The sequence below is a fragment of the Hibiscus syriacus genome, unplaced genomic scaffold, assembly GCF_006381635.1.
Source record: "Hibiscus syriacus cultivar Baekdansim isolate YM2019G1 unplaced genomic scaffold, ASM638163v2 tig00117048_pilon, whole genome shotgun sequence".
Classification (NCBI taxonomy): domain Eukaryota; kingdom Viridiplantae; phylum Streptophyta; class Magnoliopsida; order Malvales; family Malvaceae; genus Hibiscus; species Hibiscus syriacus.
The window spans coordinates 248,716-270,275 of record NW_024063538.1 but is presented as its reverse complement, the minus strand read 5'-3'; the positions used below and the strand labels follow the sequence as shown (position 1 = coordinate 270,275).

At 36.2% G+C, this 21,560-nt stretch overlaps 1 protein-coding gene and 2 pseudogenes across 1 annotated transcript; 2 read left to right on the top strand and 1 right to left on the bottom strand.

The window, feature by feature from the left end:
- The first annotated feature begins 3,494 nt into the window (after window positions 1-3,494).
- LOC120197333 lies at window positions 3,495-5,897 on the top strand (annotated as a pseudogene).
- Window positions 5,898-6,737: 840 nt separating this feature from the next.
- LOC120197332 (26S proteasome non-ATPase regulatory subunit 4 homolog) lies at window positions 6,738-9,782 on the bottom strand. Its single transcript, XM_039198899.1, has 10 exons — window positions 9,668-9,782; window positions 9,432-9,545; window positions 9,235-9,340; window positions 8,713-8,827; window positions 8,420-8,629; window positions 7,970-8,261; window positions 7,735-7,855; window positions 7,301-7,404; window positions 7,145-7,213; window positions 6,738-7,052 (listed from the first exon to the last, which is right to left on the bottom strand). Exons 1-10 carry the CDS (start codon window positions 9,677-9,679, stop codon window positions 7,005-7,007), a joined length of 1,191 nt encoding a protein of 396 aa, XP_039054830.1. The 5' UTR covers window positions 9,680-9,782; the 3' UTR covers window positions 6,738-7,004.
- A 172-nt stretch (window positions 9,783-9,954) lies between these two features.
- On the top strand, window positions 9,955-20,261 carry LOC120197296 (annotated as a pseudogene).
- The last annotated feature ends 1,299 nt before the right edge of the window (window positions 20,262-21,560 follow it).

Here is a 21,560-nt window from a genome sequence, read left to right as displayed (position 1 = left end):
ACCCTAGGAAATAGGATTGGGGAGACAGTCAGGTTTCGATTGACTGTGAATTTAAATGACAAATTGATTTAAATTTGAAGAAAAAAGAGTACACTCTGTTATGAATATTATCATGTTAATCATTCATCTGATTTGATTTCCTTTTACCCGTAGAATCTTTTTCTTCTTCTAATAGATAGATAGATAGATAGGATGTTAATGAGAATGCATTAGATGCGAATATCGAATTTGGATATGAATAAATATGAAAGATTTGTGGAGCTTTTATGATCCATTAATGGTTGATTAGGCGTAGTCGTCAGATTTGTTGATGACCCAATAGATTTATCAGTCGGTCTCAAAGCAATTACTTTTAAGAATTTAATCTATCATTTGATATAAAATATAATTTAACTTTTTAGATATATTCAAAAAATTATGGATCAATGTTTTTAAATTCATGTTTTAAAATCAAAACAATTAATAAAATATTTATGTATCAGCCTTAGAATAACCTTGTAAGTAGGGATGGGCATGGGATCCAAATCTGACTGGTTTCGGGTTGGGTTATTTTTAAAAAAAATCGGGTTCAGGACGGGTCATGTTTTTTAAATATGATGTTCGGGTTTAGGATGAAAAATATCCGACCTGATTTTTTTATTTATTTATAAATTTACCTTATATATTTAGGAATAATTATAATAATATCCTCTATATTATATTTTCATTAAGTCATTATTTTTATTGAATAAAAATATATTTTTTATTATTTCGGGGTCAGGTTGGATTTTTAAGTTATATATCGGGTCGGGTCTCGGGTTGAGGATTTCTTGATCTCGGGTCGGGTCGGGTGGACAAAAAAACCGACCCATGCACATCCCTACTTGTAAGAGGATCGGAGTTAAGGAAATTGAAACTTGCACATGAGAATGAGAATTTGGGTAAAGTACATAAATGGTCATTGATTATAAGATATTATTTTGTTGAGTCCTTTGATTATTTAAAGTTATAAAATAGTTTTTTAATTATAGGATGTTTTTTGTTGAATCTTTTATAAAATGGTTGTTTGGCTGTTTCATATGTTTCAATCTCGTTCTTTTCTATTAAAAGTTGACGACAATTTGAGTTGTTTGTTAACCTACTGATTGGATATAATCATGTTTACTGGATATAATAAAGTCTAATTTCAAAATTTCAAGCGACTATATAGTTGAAACGATTATGAGATATAATTTTATTATATCTCAGTCAGTAGTTAATGTTTAGCTCATTCGACAGTTAATTTTTTTAATAGAAAATGACAAATTTGAAACTTATTAATAGTTAAGTAATCATTTTGTAACTTTTAATAGTTGAGATTTAACCAAGTAATACCTTATATTCGTAAGACTGATTTGTGACTTTAAATAATTAAGAAACTCAACAAAACGAGACTCTATAATTGGAGAGCATTTGTGTACTTTACCCTTAATTTTTAGTAAATAATCTTTGACGAGGAAGAACAAGAAAATAAACTAGGTTTTTCTCCTCATATATATATATAATGTGAAATTTTTTTAGTTTTATACAAATATATGATTGTTGGTTGAGTGAAAATAGATGATTGAAATTAATAATTAAAAATGAGGTGTTTACTTGAAAAATAAAATAGTCTATCTTAACTAATTATTTTCACATATCCAACGGTCCAACATCTATATAAAATTAAAGAATTTTATATTGTGTAAGTGGGTCTTAACTTTATATATATATATATATGTATATGTATGCTCGTATAGATATTATAGCAAATCACCACTAATTCTAATTATCCCTTTTCAACTATATTTATAAACAATTTTTTATCTTGTTCATTTATTTTTTTAGAAGAACGCAACTTTTTTTAATTAATGGTTAATGCATTTTTTAGTACCTTACAGATTCAAGGTCATCCGCCCACACACATAATATCTAAATTCGACGCTTTTTTTTTATTCTCAAACATCCATGGAATATTGCGAAAGACGCTCACGACATAAACATGTGAACATGCTAAATGGTTCCAAGAAACAACCATTAGGTCTCATCTAAATGACCATAAGTGCCTTGCGGACTTTGTAGACTCATATAGAGTATCCTCCACACATACCGCAAATTCTCTTCCACAGTGAGACATAAGAAAGTGCATAACCTAAACGTACAAATCCAAGGTTCATTGCTACAATAGGTCATCAAGCAAAGGATGATAACTAGCACACCACAATAACTATAATTTTGTTGATATAACTTCAACATTTCACCCTAAGGTTCTGCTTCGATCACCTTCATGGCAAAAGACGGCAACAAAAAGCGACGAATGAATCTCGGAGTTGTAAACTTTAGAGGTTGCTTCGATTTGCAGCAGATATCATTTCTTGATATGCACACTCATCTCTCTCTGTGAGATGTATCACATCATCCAAAACAAGAACCTTTCCATACCATGACATCAACCATAAGTTTAACTAATATCCATACCATTCATTAACAATCGACATCATTATACTCTATCAAAACGCCTAGTTACATGTCACCACTTCATAATTAAACATCATAGATACACATACAAAAGATTACTTGTGATTTGTTCATAGACTCACGGAGTCGGTATAAGACGAGGGATGTCATTTGTATTAAAATGACATCACTTTTAAATAGTTTTGACACCCTTAAAAAATAAATTGACCTTATATTTTAAAATAAATTAATATAATTTTATTTAGATGTTATAATTTAAAGTTATGATACCATAATTTAAATTTTCTAGCTCCGTCCCTATTTTATGGATATAACTTTAGAATCAATTAGTTAAAGCTTAAAGAGTTAACAATGAAGCTTATAATGAACTTCAAAAAGTTTAACGAGAGAATCAAATTAATGTTTTATCATACAATCAATTTAATTCTTAATCTCAATAGTTATACCAATACATTATTGTGGTTACAATTTTAATTAGTTTGTAATTCATGGTATACTTAATAACTAGACGGATATGCAAATTAATCCATCTCACACACCATTAATGGCACCAAATTCTCCCGTGCCACACACCAATAGAATAATATATCACAATTAGGACTGAACGTAAAATTTTATATTATGAGATAAGAACTTAAGAAGTTACATTAGAAATTTAAAAGTATAAAATTAGATTATTAATAAAAAATATAAAATTTATCAAGATATGATCTCTTGATTCATCCAAGATAACAAGTCTAATTAATCAAATATTGTCACATCCGTAAAAGTAACAACTATTTGTAAATTAATATATATTTTTTTAAAATTTTTTACGTTTAATCGATTAAGAGTTTATAAGTAAAAGTTCGATTTATATCACAATTTTACCTATTTTTAGACCTTTTGATAATCTGACACGACATAATGTTGAGGTTTAATAGGGAAGTTCTCGGATTAAGGATTAATTTGAATTAAAATAAAATTCAGTGAATAGGTCAAGAAACATTACTAAGTTGGGGACTAAAACTTACATTATCTGTATAAATAATAGAAAATTGAAAAAAGTAAGCCCTTTTTCACGTAAAAGAAAACCCTAGCCAGAGGAGAAAGGATTAAGCGATCGAAGCAATATCCGTATTCAGGTTCGTTTTCTCTTTCCTAATCTTTTGTTATCGTTTTCTATATTCGTACGTACTTCAATTCTTTTTAGGGTTTATTCGAAGTTCACTTCTCTCTTTTTTGGTTGCTGAGAAATCATGCTGATCGAAATCTGGTATTATTGGCATACTATGATCGAATTGAGCCGCCAAGTTTGATGCTTATGAATTTTGAACAACAATTTAGTTAATTAATTTCGTTTGCCACTTAATTTTATCAATTAATGATTGCAAGCTGTACGCCCGGTGAAAATTATCTGTAACCTTGCTTGTGAAAATAATATGATATAGTAATATTAGTCTAATCGTAGTAGTATAATGTTTTTTTCCCTTTTTAGAAATAAAAATCTCTTAAATTAGCTGAAACTGGCTCTGAAATTGGGATTTGAGCTTATTTTCAGGTAAAAGCTAGTAAGAAAACATGGAAGAAGACAGCAGGGTGCACCCAGATTGTATCAATGCATCGAATCCATTCCATGAATGTGTTGAATATTGCTTTAGAAAGATTGCTGAAGCCAAGGCAAGAAAGGATCAAGAAGAGACAGGTTTTAATGCTGTTCTTGTAATTCTTACATTAATGAGTTTTTTTTTTTTTGTACCCTGCCTTCCCCTCGGTAGCACATTCGAATGTTTAGGTTTTATCAACTCAATCTCTCTTTCATTGCAGAAGCTGTCCTAGCGGAGCATGGCCAGGCTAGATGTGCTGAATATCAAGAACAAGATGTACAATGTGGAGCACCAGAACCGGAAGAAAATTCCAATGACGATAGCAACCACCCAGCTGAAGAGAACATTGAAGTAGATGTTACAAACCTGACGGGAAGGCGGGAAAAAATTATTGAGTTGAGGTGAAGATGGTTAGTATGCTTAACCTTTCCCAGAAGTCTGTTCTTTTTTGTCATCGTTATGTTTAATTCCTTTACTTTGATTCCAGAATGAGGCAAGAAAATCCAATCAAACGGCAATGGTAGCTGAAAAGAAAAGAATGGAAGCTCCACCAGAATCTAGAGGAATTTCTAAGCAAAAATGGCTAGATGAAAGGAAGAAAAAGATAGGAAAACTTCTGGATGCAAATGGCTTGGATTTGCAAAAGGCATATATGCTAGACACTCAAGAGGCAGCCGAGGCAAAATATAAGAAATGGGAAAAGGATCCTGCTCCATTTGGTTGGGATGGTATGCTTTGAACTGCTACTTGTGTTCTATATTTTATTCCATTATCTCGGTTACTTTGTTATCATATTTCATGGTTTGTTATGTTACTCTTTCTTTTTTTCGATTTCATACCACCAATTTGCACATACATATCTCACTTCTAATGTTGCAGGTCCATATAATGTCCACAATGTATTTCATATTTGTTGAAGCGTGGCCACATATTTCAAAATTGTATATGTAGCCCCAAAAAGCTTCTTATTATAGCTGTTATAGTATAGAAAGTCTTAAGTGCAATTTCCTTGATTTTTTGCTTTTTCGATAAAAAGTGAAAAGCAAAATGTAAAAAATGAACTGAAAACAGGGATAAATAGAAAAAAGCAAATGCACTTTAATATGGCATTGAGTCTAATCTCTCTGTTTTTTTTATGGAGGGACCTAACAGTCTTCAACCAGAAGACATTGTACAATGCATACAAAAAGCGGACAAAGAACATTGACGTTGACCTAGAAGAATATAACAAAATGAAAGAAGCTGATCCAGAGTTCTACCGTGAAGCTTCGAGCCTCCAATATGGGAAGGTAAGGTTGCTGATTTCTTTCAGTGGTTTCCCCCCAATGTGATTGAAGTATTTGAATGGAAGTTTCTTACGTTTTGCGCAGGCACCTAAGGTTTCAGAAGATAAGATTGAGAAGATGGTGAAAGAGCTTAAATACCGGGATGAAAAGCGTAATTCGTTTAGCAGGAGGAGGAAGTTCCACGAAGAGAAGGATATTGATTCCATCAATGATCGTAACGAGCATTTCAACAAGAAGATCGAGCGGGCCTTTGGAAAATACACATTGGAAATTAAAAATAATCTCGAACGAGGAACCGCATTGCCTGACTAAGTTATATCACTCAGTTTGATGTTTTTGTGTGAATGCCCTTGTCTAATTGAGAAAGCATTAGTGTGCTTTTGCCCGGCCTTCTTGCATTCACAAATTCATGGTTATGTATTTATTTTCTTAGAAACTGAACTTGGCTATCTGGTTTGACCGGATGGCACTTATCACCGGATGGTACTTATCGACGCTTGATGCTCGTACACCTCGAAATGTAATTCATGCTTGAATTTTTTTTCTTCTATTCGAACTTTTTCTCTCTTTTACGTCTCTCAATTGTCTAGTCTTTAGCTATCTTCGTTTACATTTTAGGTAAAATTATGCAAAAAACCTTGAACTTCTCTTCAATTCATATTTTTGGGCTCCATTTAATTCACCTATATTTAATTTTTTTCTCAAATTTGAATAGTTGGTAGGTCGAGAAGAAGAAAAATAATATCTTTATTTCATGCAGATCAAACAGTGGAAGATTTAAAAAGATTATAGATCGAGTCAAAATGAAATTGAAACTTTAACTTGTGTTGTTATCGAATTTCAACGAGATTTTAAAGGAAATCAAATTAAGAAGAAACATGAGAGCTGGCTAGTCATGGACCAATGATAGTGGAAAATAATGTCGGATTAATTTCATAAATAAAACATCTAAAAACGTAACATTTTCACGATGCCGATGTTAAACACTTATCGATCATGTGATCCAAAAGATAAAGATGCACAATTTGTTTAAAGATGACCAAAATAAAAATACACTTAGAAATAATATACCTTCCATTGCACTTTAACACTTGATGGTCTTAAAATGTTTACTTATTTCTTAAAGAAATATTTTTCATGTATGCTTCGAGATTAAAAGTTATTAATTTCTTCCTTTATGAAAAATAAGAATCATGATTTTTATAAATGGTCTGTAGCACCAGACGAGAAGAAGCAGATAAAGGGTTGAACTGTTTTGGAATCAATTGGACGTGTTAAGCAGCAGACGAGGCAGCCTGAAAACGATCTGCCGCCAGTAAAGAAGCCCGGCAGTGTCGAAATATGGCCGTAGTAAGAGTAATAAAGAAAAGTAAATAGGTACATCAGAAAGAAGGAAAGAAGTAGAAATACTGTCATCAATCACCAACAAATAAAGTTCAGACATGAAAGATAACGTCCTAATCCCATACACCCACCCACACACACACACACATATAAACCGATAAGCATTCGAGCGTTTCAAATCAGGAAAAAAGGACAATGTTTCAGCCGATTTTGCGCCATAGTTTTGACACATCACCTGAATTTCCGGAGAAAGATGGGACTTATCTAGGTTAGAAATCGCCCGGCACATCGACCATTAAAGGGATGTAGATTTTCACTTTTCATCTTTCGGCTTCTCATCTTCATCCTTCTTTTGTTGCGACTGGTAGCACGTAAAAGTTATGATAACAGATCAGTAAATGGAAAATTGAGTTTAAGTTAATTTTAGGTTATGTTGAGCTTAATGAAATAAACCTCAGATTGGCCCGGCAAAGATGCTAGCAGATTTTTCACATTTGGGTCATTTGGGTCAACTCCCGGAAGCTGTAAAAGCCACAACACATCAGAATATATGAAATCGAAGGAGGAACTGATTAAGGGTTTAGATAGGCAAAATTGATTTAGACTTACTGATGAAATAATGGATGACATAAAAGACTGATCTCCCAACACCTTGCTGACATCTGATGGAGCTGATGACTCTTTTGAACCGTCCTGCATAGACATCTGAAGTGCTGCGAGGAAGAAAGTTTGGCATTTAGTTTAGAAGTGGATGATATAGATCCATGCATTGACTATATTTATATATCCGGACACACTCAATTGTGCGTGTAAAACAGCTTTTATAACTATTACCCTTACATTAGAGATAAGAAATTGTTTAAGCCTTATGTGTGGGATTTAGTAATGTATAAATAATATTGTGGGCTATCCAGACACCAATATGAACACTGCACTCAAAAGAATTGGTGGACCATTTATCCATCCCATAGAAAAGAAAGGTGTAGCTTGATGTAAGTATATACCCAATAAGTTAAAAGAACCAACAAAATAAAAGGACATACCCAAGGCCAATTCCTGGTCGTCATTACTTGCCTCAGACATTTGAGCATCACCCGCAGAAGAATCAGATCCAGGGATATTCATTGACAATGCAAGGGCCTCCTTTAGCAAATCATCCTCATCCTACCATAACAACAGTTAGCAAAACCCAATTTGAACTCAAGTTGTATTGTGCAATGTTAATAGATAGTAATTCGTGGAATGGAAAAATATATTGACTTCCAAGGTAATACTTACCATTGGATCAGAAACTTTTTCAGTAGCAGTCGATGTTGCATTCTGAGAATCAGACTGTGGTTGCGCGTCCTCTCCTTTCTCTTGGCTACTGGCTTCCTCAGCAGCTTTCTTGGCGGCAGCTTCTTGCCTTGCCCTCTCTTCTTCCATGGAAACCCTTAGAGCAAGAGCCAGCTCTGGATCTATATTTGGATCCACGCCAAAATCAAAGTCAGAAACACCACCAGCTGCAGCTGCTGCTGTTGTAGCAGCAAAGCCGCTTCCTCCTTCCCCATCACCAGTGAACACAGGTGTGCTGGCATAGAAATCAAAAAATAATATCAATCACAAAATTAATATTAGGTAAGTAGCATAAGCTAAGAGGGACAAGCTGATAGCATCTTACTCAAATATGATAATTAATGTGTGTATATATAAATTTTGAAGAAAGAAACAGAAGGAACTAAGTGAAACCTGATAAGGACATCGGAAAGTGCATTCTGACTAGGAGGAACATGAACTATGTGACTAGCATCATTATTATTAACGGACGCAAGAAGTGCCTCCAGTTTTTCTGGCTTTCCATCTTCTTCCTCACCAAAATCGACAATATCAAGAGCTACACTATTCTTTTTCAGCTTCTTTCCAATAATCTCCAATGCTTTTTTTTCATGCTTAATAGGACTGAGAGCATAAAGCATATGAGGAAAAAAAGGGTTATATTCAAACTGATATAAACAAGCAAATCAAAGGCCAAAATGATATACCTTCCAGCAAAAACTATAATCCTTTGCTGCTGATTTTTGTTTTGGCGATGCTTCAGAGCCAACTGAGCAATCAGAATTCCGGCTGCTAGGTTCATCTCACCCCCCATTTCAAGACCTGTGAAATGCATTGAAAAGTATACAGAGAAGGTGATGATGATTAGGCAACTTATAGAGTGGAAGGAAGATGACATTCAATTCAGAAATGCATATACAAAATATTACAGATTAATCATTAATTATATGCTGATATTGCATTAAATGGAAAACTAAATTAAATATATAATATATAACTCCTGAATTCCACCAGCAAGGACAAGTTCTCCATTTCTAAATTCTTAAAGTAGTCAAATCAGCACCACGTAAAAAAACCCAACTTGCTAAATTTTATCATCAGTATTAATAGTAAAACGGAAAATCAAAACACAAACTCACATTGGGTTCCTTCAATATAAGCTAATCTACTGCCACAAGTAGTTCAAAGAACCCTAAACTTAAATCTTCAAATAGGTGAATCAAAAGTACCGTGCATGCAAGACAAGATTTTCCCAAGATCACTGGTAGGAGTAGCCAATACACGAACTCCTTTGCCAGCCATAGTCAAAATCCCGACCGTGTTTTCCGGATTAGACTGCAATTAATTTATTAAACAAAATCAAATTCTCAATTCTCCGGATTGAACTGCAATTAATTTATTAAGAGAAAACACCAATTTTTTTTACCTGGGTTTTAGCTCCACAGACAAGACTAACGGCATCAGCTTGGACTTGAAATCGAGACGGAGAATAGTCGCCATTTCGCATCCATTCCGAGTTATCAACGCATATCATAGTAGCCTAAATGATTGAATTTGAAAACCCAAAAAGAAATAGGAGAAAATCGATGAAACCCTAATTCGAGAAACGAATAAAGATGGTTGAAGAAGGAGATAAAGGAAGGATCTTTTAGAATAGGTTACCTCGAGAACCATGGCTGCAAAAGCGACGAAAGACGGAGAGTAGTAGGCTTGGAAGAGAAGAAAAGGGAGTAGAGGAAGAGCACACCTATGTGTTCCTTGATTTGCTTACTCCCCCTCTAAATTGCCAAAGTATACTTATATAGGCTAAAATACATAATCAATTAAATTAAAGGGTAAACTACATCAATGTTGATTAAACTTTGAGTAATTTTCCTTTTTCGCTACTGAACTTTCAACTGTTATAAATAAGTCACTAACGTTATCGATTGTAACAAAATGATCCCTCGATGTTAACACCCGTTAACTTCGGTGACGGAAAGCTTACTGGACCATTAAATGCTTACCTGGACAGTCAAGTGCCACGTTGAAGAGCTCATTTGACTCATGTCGACCGACGCTTCAATTAATTGCAACAACAAAGCTCCACCCACTAATGCGAAGCTCTACTTCATTGCTAGAACCTTCGGCATCGCCACCTTCATCCGGCTAAGAATACATTTCCAGAAAAAGGAGCTGCTCCAGACTCACCATTCCCCAAATGTCCTTCGGAAAAACTCCATCAACTAGTTGAAACTAACATCAAACACAGTAGGAAGCTTAGCGTTAACTATTCCTCCGCCATGGAACCACCTCCGCCTTCGGCTAACGCCACCTTTAATCAAATGTGAGAAGGGGGAGTGCCACTAACAAAGCAAGGTCACCGCTTCCTCTCTACATTAGCATCCACTACCGCCGTCGACGACCCAGCAACTGTTAACCGGTTGATAAAGAAATTCGTTGCATCATCGTCAAAGTCCATTGCTTTGAAGGAGCTCTCTCATCTTCTCTCTCCCCGCAATTCGCGTCCTCACCTCTCCAACCTCGCGTTTCCCTTGTATACTAGGATAACTGAAGCACCAACCATAGTACAATTGGAACCCAAAGTTAGTTGCAGAGTTAATTCCTTTGCTGGATATACAAGGTAAGTGTCGTAACCGCCTTTCGGTTGGGCCCGGAATTGGGCTTCGACATGAATTAAACGAATTGGAGTCGCCACCGATCACTTTAAAAAACATTTAGGTGGATCGGACACCATCTTACTTGATCTGTGCTGTACCAGAAACGTGTCGAGTTCGGGAGTCGGTTACGGTAAAGGAAGGATTAGCACCCTTGAACCGCCCTTTCGGTACCAATTAATTTGTTGGTTGTCTTTAATTACGAAAATTAAAAATTTAAATTTAAATTTAAAAATTTGATTCAAATTACTTTTCTTTGATTAAAACAAATGTTAGATACAAAATATCAAATAAATAAAAATCATTAAAAAAAACAAAATATGATACTTAAAGGACTAAATAATAAAACCAATAACTTAAAGAACTGAATTAACAAACCAGATATTAAAAAAGCAATTATTAAATCAGATGCAAAATGATGGCTAAAATAAAAATCGTGGCAAACTAAGGGGGTTCTAAAGCTAATTCACCAAATACATTAATATATATACTACATTTGGCCATTTTAAGTAAACTGTAACCTAAACCCATATCTTTGTCGCCGCCTCTCTTTGTATCCTCTCTCAATCCCTCTGCCTGGCCAACGATCGAAGCCACCAAACCTTACGAAGCTCTCCCATATTGAAATGAAAATCGTGAGGTAAGTGTTCTAAGGACCATAAAAGTTTCACTTCCCCAACTACAAATCCCTAAAGGCTTCGATTTTCACAACTTCGTCGACGAAATCCTAGACTCCGACGAGGCCTCCTTCAACCGAGGTAAAAAAACTAAACCCTATTTGTTTCGAATGAAGTATATGCAAAATTAAAAAATTATAGCTGTGATTTGTGTTTTCGAAAATCCAGAAAATTACCTTAAAAAATGCTTTACGTTCCTTCAATGGTTTCGTTTTCTCCTCTCTTTTTCCTGTTCGAATCCCTCTCTGTTCCCCTCTTTTCCGAGTATATTTCGTGTCTGCTAGTGGGATCTTCGTGCGTAATATCTCAGTGATTTTCTTTTCGAATTTTTACATAGGAAAAAAAGAACTTCGAATGATAAGAATATTTTGGGATTTTGCTCGTATATTTATTGTATTTCCACTGTAAAATCATGTACAACCCTCCCTGTCCTCTCCTTTGGGTTCGATTACAGACTTTATTTATAATGAAATTACATGCTATTTTTAGAGTGTTTGATTTCTAGTAAAACATTGACGTTGTGGTTTGTTGGTAATGCTAACGAGATCCTTGCTTGTTGGTGGCCGAGAAAGGTGGGCGTTTGACCGTGAAAAATGGCGGTTGGCTTGGGATGAAGGCATGCGGCATTGGGAAAGCTTGGGTTCAGCGTTGGGAAGCTGATTTTAGGTCCCATTTGAGCCAGTAGTTTTGTAATAATCTTGGGCTGAATAGTCAAGCCTACAACATGTAATGAAAAACAAATTAATAGTAATAAACATACGCTATATAATTATAATATATAGTATGTGTATATTATGTAATATAATACACATAGGATATACTATAAATAATAACGCATAAATCATGTAAATGCCATATGGACGAAAATAAGTGTCTACAGTTGCCCCTCTTTGTCCTTTTTTCGAGGAATAAAAATGGGACAAAGACAAAAAGACACAAATTTTCGTTCTGTTGAGTTGAAAAATTGACTCTGAAAGAATAACTCCCTGTCGAATCGAATTGAGTCAATCTCGAAATGTTATAGAATTGAAGCCGCAGTTCGGGATTTGAATCGGGATTGGACTTTTGGTTGCCCTTCGGTCTTCTTCTCGGTTTAAAGACCTTGGTTGGAAAACTCGACTGGAAAATAGTTCTTTGATTATACCATGTGGTTGATATACCTTTGAGCTGAATGACATTGAACTCGAAAGGTATTCGTTGACATATAGCTTTTCTTGATTTAAGCTATGCTGTCGGAAAGCGGTTTCTTGCCACTAAGGCACGGCTAACCCAGGTCTTATTCTCGATTTGAAAGCCTCGATTGCAGCCGGACAGTAGTGAATGATGTTCCATCGAGATGAATAGAGTCAAACTCGATAATTTTATTGACAAATAGTCCTTCTTGCCTTGAGCTATGTTGTAAATGATGGTGCCTTTGAGTTGAGTGTAATCGAACTCGAAGGTCTTTGGTTGGCAGACAACCCTTCTAGACTTAAGTTGTGCTGCAAATGATATGCCTTGGAGCTGAGCGTAGTCGAACTCGAAGGTCTTTGGTTGGCAGATAACCCTTCTCGACTTAAGTTATGCTGCAAATGATGTGCCCTCGAAGCTGAGTGTAATCGAACTCGGGGGTCTTTGGCAGATAGCCCTTCTCGACTTAAGCTATACTGCAAATGATGTGCCGTTGAGCTGAGCGTAGTCGAACTCAAAGGTCTTTTGTTGCCAGACAACCCTTCTAGACTTAAGTTGTGCTGCAAATGATATGCCTTGGAGCTGAGCGTAGCCAAACTCGAAGGTCTTTGGTTGGCAGATAACCCTTCTCGACTTAAGTTATGCTGCAAATGATGTGCCCTCGAAGCTGAGTGTAATCGAACTCGGGGGTCTTTGGCAGATAGCCCTTCTCGACTTAAGCTATACTGCAAATGATGTGTCGTTGAGCTGAGCGTAGTCGAACTCAAAGGTCTTTTGTTGCCAGACAACCCTTCTAGACTTAAGTTGTGCTGCAAATGATATGCCTTGGAGCTGAGCGTAGCCAAACTCGAAGGTCTTTGGTTGGCAGATAACCCTTCTCGACTTAAGTTATGTTGCAAATGATGTGCCCTCGAAGCTGAATGTAATCGAACTCGGGGGTCTTTGCCAGATAGCCCTTCTCGACTTAAGCTATGCTGTAAATGATGTGCCGTTGAGCTGAGCGTAGTCGAACTCAAAGGTCTTTTGTTGGCAGACAACCCTTCTAGACTTAAGTTGTGCTGCAAATGACATGCCTTGGAGCTGAGCGTAGTTGAACTCGAAGGTCTTTGGTGACAGATAACCCTTCTAGCCTTGAGTTATGCCGCAAATGATTTGTTTAAAAAAAATGGCTTCCCTTAACGGGTCGAAGCCGGTCATGACTCTTCAGGTGGTTCCTTTGAGCTAGTCTGAACCAAATGAGACAATCTTTGGATGACTCCCCTTTTACGGAAAAGCCCACTGATAAATTCTGATAGCCGGATATCTTCCGTTGTGGAATTGAAATCTGGCTTGAAGGCATTAACTGGAAACAAGTTGCTCATTGTTGAGTTGAGCTGAACTGAATTTGATCTGAATTGGTTCTCGAACCCATCTGAAATTGGTTCTGAGATCTGTAGAAATGTAAAGTCGGTTGAGGTGTAGCTTCTTGCTGCTGAGTTACACCATCGTTCTTTAAAGGTGCTTGCAAGTCGAGTAACCTTCATCCTGAAGTCGAAGCTTGACTCTGAAAGCTGCAAAATTATGCATGCTAAAATGATGGATGTGATGCACCTAAGTATGTCTAAGATGCATGCAACATGAATAAATTATGTGTTATTTCCTGGATGGAGTCTCGTGTTTTGTCTGCCAATCTGGTCCATGGAATCGATCGTGCCCCATTTGCTTCTCGAGCTTGGGCTTTACAGACATTTCATATCCGAGATTGTTCTGTTTGAAAATGTTTTTCTCATTTTTCTTGTTTCAGGAGAGAAAATGATAAAAATGCTGTAAAATATTATTCGCAATTGAATCAAATTATAAATGTGAGTTCAAAGAATATCAAAGGAATCAATAGCTCTCTTAACGTTTTTAGAGTTACAGCTCTTTGACAAATGTTCAAATGGATGGGTTGGCTTTAGTCTGGCCTCCTTTCTAAGGTTTTGGTAAAAAAAATGTCATTTTTGAAATATCGAACCATGCTTTGGCATTTCGATTAGGCGCGGACAAAATGATGCAACTAACTTAATCAATTACTAGGCCTTCTATTTCGGTTCTCCGAAATATTTCACTTGTTCAAGTTTTGTAGGCTCCTCTAACAAAGGTAGTGCAGAAACATCGGTCTAAAAATGAAATTCTTGAGTGCTCGTGTGTAGTTGACTATAACAGGTGTTCCTTAACTCCCTTAGTCCATTTTACCGAAAATTTCTTGCTTAGATAAATTTGATTTAACTTGTCATTATCTGGCTAGCTGAATCCATAAAGCCGGGGCATTAAACCAATTGCTTTAGAGGGACAGCTTAATATTATAACCACTCTTATCAAGTTAACTGAAGGGTTCATCTCATCACAGAGTCTTCGGCCTGACAAGAGCAGTGGAGCAAACACCGAATTGCCAAGTGTCCGAGCAATGTCATGGTTTGAACGTAATCTACTCATAAGGCCAGGGCTTTCAAGTTTCCTCTATAACCAATTGCCTTAGCGGAATAGCTCAGTTTTTACGGATTTAATTTCTTAAGATTGTTAAGAAGAACCTGTCATAGTCTAGGTGTTTTTGAAAGTCAAGGAATCTCATCTTTAGAGTTCAATTTTCAAACAACTGGCCTAAATTGGATTCACCTACTCGACTCTTTCATTTGTAAAGATCATCATCGTCATTGAACGTCTTAAATAAAAAACATAGTAATTGTCATATGCCAATGATGCCCCATGTTATCCGCACCTTATGAAAGGTTAATTACAAGAGTATGGTATGGTGTTTGAGTGTATATTCTGGGTAAGGTCAAAGTCCTTGTTTTTAAATCATGTTACTTCGTCAAAGATCTGTAACTTTGAACCATTTACAGAGTTTCTTAATTCAGATGATATTCAAAGAATTGCGAGTTTGCAAATGTGATTCATTGCTTACAATCTTTAAAGTAGCATAAATTTATTCAAATATCCAAAGAAAGTTCAAAAAAATCCAAAATAAATTCAAACAACATGTCTCAAAATTGAATAAGGCCTCATCAGGATGCCCCACTTGCCATGACTCTTTCTGCTTTAGGAGTGTCATTGCTTTCATCGTAAAATTCCAGCTCTTTCCTGTCCATCATTAATTGGATCAAGGCTCTAAATTCGGCACATTCTTGTACATCATGTCCATCTTCATTGTGATAACAACAATAACTGTCACTTTTGGAATCTGATGTGCTAAGATGTGGTGCAAGAAACCCCTCATTTATCATTTGCCTCCATACCCAAGCAAGAGGTAACTTCACTTCGGAAACTCTGGTTTTGGCCTTTTTACCTTTTTCCTCGGTGACTGCACTTTCCTTGTTTTCTTCATGATTTGGTTGGGGGTTCTGTGCAACGTGGAGTGATTCTGAATTATTAAAATGAATCCAACCCCTGTTGCGTATCCTTTGGATAACCCTCTTAAAGGGGAGGCAATTTTCGATAGCATGCCCCGGAACACTGCCATGATATTCACAGTGCATATTTTTGTCATACCACCTGGGGTATGGGGGCTTTAGAGGTGTCTCGGGATAGGGTGACACCACATGTGCGTCAAACAGTTATTGGTAGAGCTCCTTATATGTCATGGGAATGGGATCAAAATGCTCTTTTTCCTTCTTCGGTTTTTGCCTACAAAAGGGTACGACTGGAAACGACTTTGAAATGTTGATGATATCTCTTTCCTTCTTCTTCAGGGGAGGCTTTCCACCCGTTCTACCTCCTGGGTTAATGGTAATTTCTACCCTCTTTGTTTTGACCTCTTCTTCAAATTTCGGAATGCGATAACTATCCGAATTATCTTGAAGTCCTGGTAAGATTCTGGGTGAGACAACCACTTGCGGGGTAAGTGGCATGGTTACCCCTTCCGATAAACCTGCCCCGAGCGCACTGGTCTGTTGCAGGCCAACTAACTTGGCAACGATCTGATCCATCAAGGACTCTTGGTTCTTTGTGATTGTTTCCAGAGTATTTCGACTGTTCTGGTTTATCTTGTCTTCTAGCTCTTTCTGTAGTTTTAACATATTCTCCTCGATTTGTGTAATTCTGGCTTCCATCATCTTCTTCTTCAAACGAGTGTTATGTGGATGGGGTGTGTCCAACGCTTGAGACGGCGTAACCAGTATTTAATCCTTTTGATGAGACATGTATGTGTTAGTTAATGTGAATGCAAAGAAAATAACAAAATGCAAAGAAAATAACAAAATGCAAAATGTCTAAATGCATGATGCATGAAATGATCGAGGCATTAATCCAAAAAATGTATTTGTTATTAAAAATAATCCTTATTGGGGACAAAAGTGTTTTATCTTTTAAGAGACAAGAATATTCTGACAACTTCTGACATGTTGACTAGTCTTCTGCCTTCGTCTGTCACCGGTTGGATAACCTGTCGAACCGCTCCGACTTATGCAGATGATGAGTTGTTTGCCCCCAAAAAGAGTCTCGAAGGACTGCACCTCCAGCTTCCGCTCTCTGTCGAGTCTGTTCCCTAACAACAACACCATTGGAGCCCTATATCAAAATTTTCTTCTTGAATTCGTCAGCAATGACATTCAGCTCAGCTAGGGTTTCGCCGTCTTGTTCTCGTATTTTTTGAAAGGAGCGTCCGGGTCTGTAACCTTTTCCTCGTTTTGCTCTGCAACCTTTTGCAGTCAATTCTTCAAAGATGGACTTTCATTGTGCTTGATGTAGACCCGGTTCATTGAGTCCTTTATAATGCAGTATGATGATATACCCTTCAATTGCGGGCACCACATCCTCTGGATTGAAGGTGACACATAGTCGCCTTGTAGACTGTCTTCTGCATTTTCATCTCTTGTATTACAACCCTTTTGTCCATTAATGCTGATTATTCATGTTTAACAAACACATTTTTGGTGGATCAACACCCCGTTTTAATGATGTGAATGATAAAAAATGCAAAAGAACAAAAATGAAAGGAGGAAAAAAAAGGTTAGTGAGATAAGGATAATAATAAAAAAAATGAAAATGAAAAGTCCTACCCCACATGATATCTACCCCACATGCTTATTATTCCTACCCGGACATGATCTCTATCCCGCATGCTAATTTCAAACAAATCCTAACCGCATATTTGTCTAGTTCGCATGCTTTGAGCAAAAAATAAAGTAGGAAATAAAAGCAGCCTAGGGTTTGGAATGAGGTTTTGGGGTGGGCTCTAATTCCCTGTACTCTCCCGGTTTAGGTTCTAAAAAAAAGGTACCCGAGTTCTCCTTGCTGGTGCCCCCTTGGGCTTGCCAGACCCTTAGTCCTAAGCCCATTATAAGCTTATGTGGACTAAGTTAAACTCGAGAGGAAACATTCTCTTATGCCCATACGGAGAATAAATTCATACGAAGGCATAAGATATATGAATCCCGAAGGTTACTTGCTAGGCCCATACGGTGAATAAATTCACACGAAGGCGTCGCTTTCGCCCCCACTTAAAAGGGTTTGGAGCTCGGGTATAGAGCCAGAGATGGAAACTTTTAAAAAATCTGAAACCATTGAAAAAAATGTCAGTACAACTATTTATTTGAAAAAAATAATCAAAGGTAAATAATTCGAATCGAATAAATAAATTAAAATTTAAATTTACCATTTTCGCATAAAAAGACAACCGAAAATTAATTCTGGCCTGACTCACTTACCTGTCCCCAGCAGAGTCGCCAAGCTGTCGTAATCGCCTTTCGGTTGGGCCCGAAATTGGGCTTCGACATGAATTAAACGAATTGGAGTCGCCACCGATCACTTTAAAAAACATTTAGGTGGATCGGACACCATCTTACTTGATCTGTGCTGTACCAGAAACGTGTCGAGTTCGGGAGTCGGTTACGGTCAAGAAGGATTAGCACCCTTGAACCGCCCTTTCGGTACCAATTAATTTGTCGGTTGTCTTTAATTGCGAAAATTAAAAATTTAAATTTAAATTTAAAAATTTGATTCAAATTACTTTTCTTTGATTAAAACAAATGTTAGATACAAAATATCAAATAAATAAAAATCATTAAAAAAACAAAATATGATACTTAAAGGACTAAATAATAAAACCAATAACTTAAAGAACTGAATTAACAAACCAGATATTAAAAAAGCAATTATTAAATCAGATGCAAAATGATGGCTAAAATAAAAATCGTGGCAAACTAAGGGGGTTCTAAAGCTAATTCACCAAATACATTAATATATATACTACATTTGGCCATTTTAAGTAAACTGTAACCTAAACCCATATCTTTGTCGCCGCCTCTCTTTGTATCCTCTCTCAATCCCTCTGCTTGGCCAACGATCGAAGCCACCAAGCCTTACGAAGCTCTCCCATATTGAAATGAAAATCGTGAGGTAAGTGTTCTAAGGACCATAAAAGTTTCACTTCCCCAACTACAAATCCCTAAAGGCTTCGATTTTCACAACTTCGTCGACGAAATCCTAGACTCCGACGAGGCCTCCTTCAACCGAGGTAAAAAAACTAAACCCTATTTGTTTCGAATGAAGTATATGCAAAATTAAAAAATTATAGCTGTGATTTGTGTTTTCGAAAATCTAGAAAATTACCTTAAAAAATGCTTTACGTTCCTTCAATGGTTCCGTTTTCTCCTCTCTTTTTCCTGTTCGAATCCCTCTCTGTTCCCCTTTTTTCGAGTATATTTCATGTCTGCTAGTGGGATCTTCGTGCGTAATATCTCAGTGATTTTCTTTTCGAATTTTTACATAGGAAAAAAAGAACTTCGAATGATAAGAATATTTTGGGATTTTGCTCATATTTATTGTATTTCCACTGTAAAATCGTGTACAACCCTCCCTGTCCTCTCCTTTGGGTTCGATTACAGACTTTATTTATAATGAAATTACATGCTATTTTTAGAGTGTTTGATTTCTAGTAAAACATTGATGTTGTGGTTTGTTGGTAATGCTAACGAGATCCTTGCTTGTTGGTGGCCGAGAAAGGTGGGCGTTTGACCGTGAAAAATGGCGGTTGGCTTGGGATGAAGGCATGCGGCATTGGGAAAACTTGGGTTCAGCGTTGGGAAGCTGATTTTAGGTCTCATTTGAGCCAGTAGTTTTGTAATAATCTTGGGCTGAATATTCATGCCTACAACATGTAATGAAAAACAAATTAATAGTAATAAACATACGCTATATAATTATAATATATAGTATGTGTATATTATGTAATATAATACACATAGGATATACTATAAATAATAACGCATAAATCATGTAAATGCCATATGGACGAAAATAAGTGTCTACAGTAAGCACGATGAATCCGAGGCTTTAATCTCTCAAGCTGTTTCAAAGCTAAAGTCTCGAGAGCGAGATCTTACTCAATTCTATTGCAATTTGATTGAGTCTTGTTCTAAACATGAATCAAAGCAAGGGTTTAATGAAGCTTACGGTTACTTGTCTGAACTTGTTCGTAATTCTTCATCGATGTATGTCAAACGCCAATGTTTTAAATCAATGGTTAGTATCTTATGTGAAATGGGTCAGCCTAATGAGGCTTTGAATGTGGTTGAAGATATGAGAAAAAATGGGGTTAAGCCTTCATTGTTTGAGTTTAGGTTTCTTCTGTATGGGTATGGGAAAATGGGATGTTTTGAAGATATGGAGAGAATGGTGAACAAGATGGAGATGGAAGGATTTGAAGTGGATACTATTTGCTCGAATATGGTTCTTTTGTCGTACGGGGCTTTTACGAAACTTTCCAAAATAGCTTTTCCGGCAAGTGCCCAGTGATATCACCATGGTTCAAGTTAATGCCGGCGAAGATTCTGATCGTGCCGTTATTTGGCGTCGGAGCAAAGTAAACGCCGGTGTAGTTGCATTAATTTCTAAGCCTTGGGTTTTAAAAAACAAGCAATGGATCGACGATGACCGCTTCCCCTCTGTCATGAGAAGCTGGCGTTGCTTGATGTAGACAACTATTTGTTTTGTGAGGCCGCCATGACTGGCATGAGAAGCTGCTCACATGAAGAGAAGCTGATGAGGAGTGTAAGCAAACAGCAGAAGAGTGAGAGAGGTGAAGGTGGCGATGGCCAAGTTGTTAGTGGATGGAGCTTTGATGTTGTAATTAGTTGAAGAGTCGGTCAACAGTAGTCAAATGGGCCCTCCAGCTTGTCCCCGGACTGTTCAATTAAGCGTTTAACGGTCCTCAGCTTTCCGTTGCCGAAGTCAATGACTGTTAAAGTAAAGTGACCATTTTGTTATAATTGATAACGTTAGTGATTAATTTGTAACTTTTCAAAATTTAGTGAGAAAAACGAAAACTTACTCAAAATTTAGTAACCATTAGTGTAGTTTACCCTAAATTAAATTATTAATTCACTTATAAATATATCACTTTATATATATATATATATATCATTATTTAAAGATATAATGTTAAAGTTAGTCTTAACATTATTCAAATGATTTTTTTATTAAGTAAAGTTTAGGTGTAACACTCCAATCCGTACTTGACTCGGATACGAAATCGAGATGTCACATTAACTTTTTAAAATCATTTTCTTACAAAATTTCAAACATTTGAACATAAATTAAGAAAATACAATCATATATTGTTGAATTGTGTTCGTTATAACCAATTTAAGAAAATATACGTTTTATGAACAGTAAAATACAGTAATGAACAGTGCCATGAACAGTGCTACAGTACATCGATGCATTGCTACAGTACACCGATTCACTAAAATTTCGAAGCAAAATTGTGCATCGATGCACTGCTACAGTGACTTTCGTAAAACATTCATAAAACTCGTAAAAATTTAACCGTTCATTATTTTACATTTACATTTATATAAATACGTTTAAAACATTCCAAAACTAGATCAGAGCGTATCTAATACAAATCTTTTATTTATTACATGCCAACTAAAATCTTTCTAACAAAATACATGCAATTCTATTTACATTTCTGATATGATATTCGGTAAGGAGAAATGACATGTCTTGTTCCTCTTTATTTCTCTTTTTCACTTTACAAACCTACGTGTGAAACAATCACACGCTAAGTTGATGACTTAGTGAGGTATATAA

Bases quoted from the DNA above. Each gene is read 5' to 3' on its own strand.
- LOC120197332 (XM_039198899.1), bottom strand. The intron at 8,630-8,712 runs GTATATCATTTT...TTATGCTCTCAG, and splicing joins ATTATAGTTTTTGCTGGAAG to TCCTATTAAGCATGAAAAAA. The intron at 8,262-8,419 runs GTTTCACTTAGT...TTTCTATGCCAG, and splicing joins CTTTCCGATGTCCTTATCAG to CACACCTGTGTTCACTGGTG.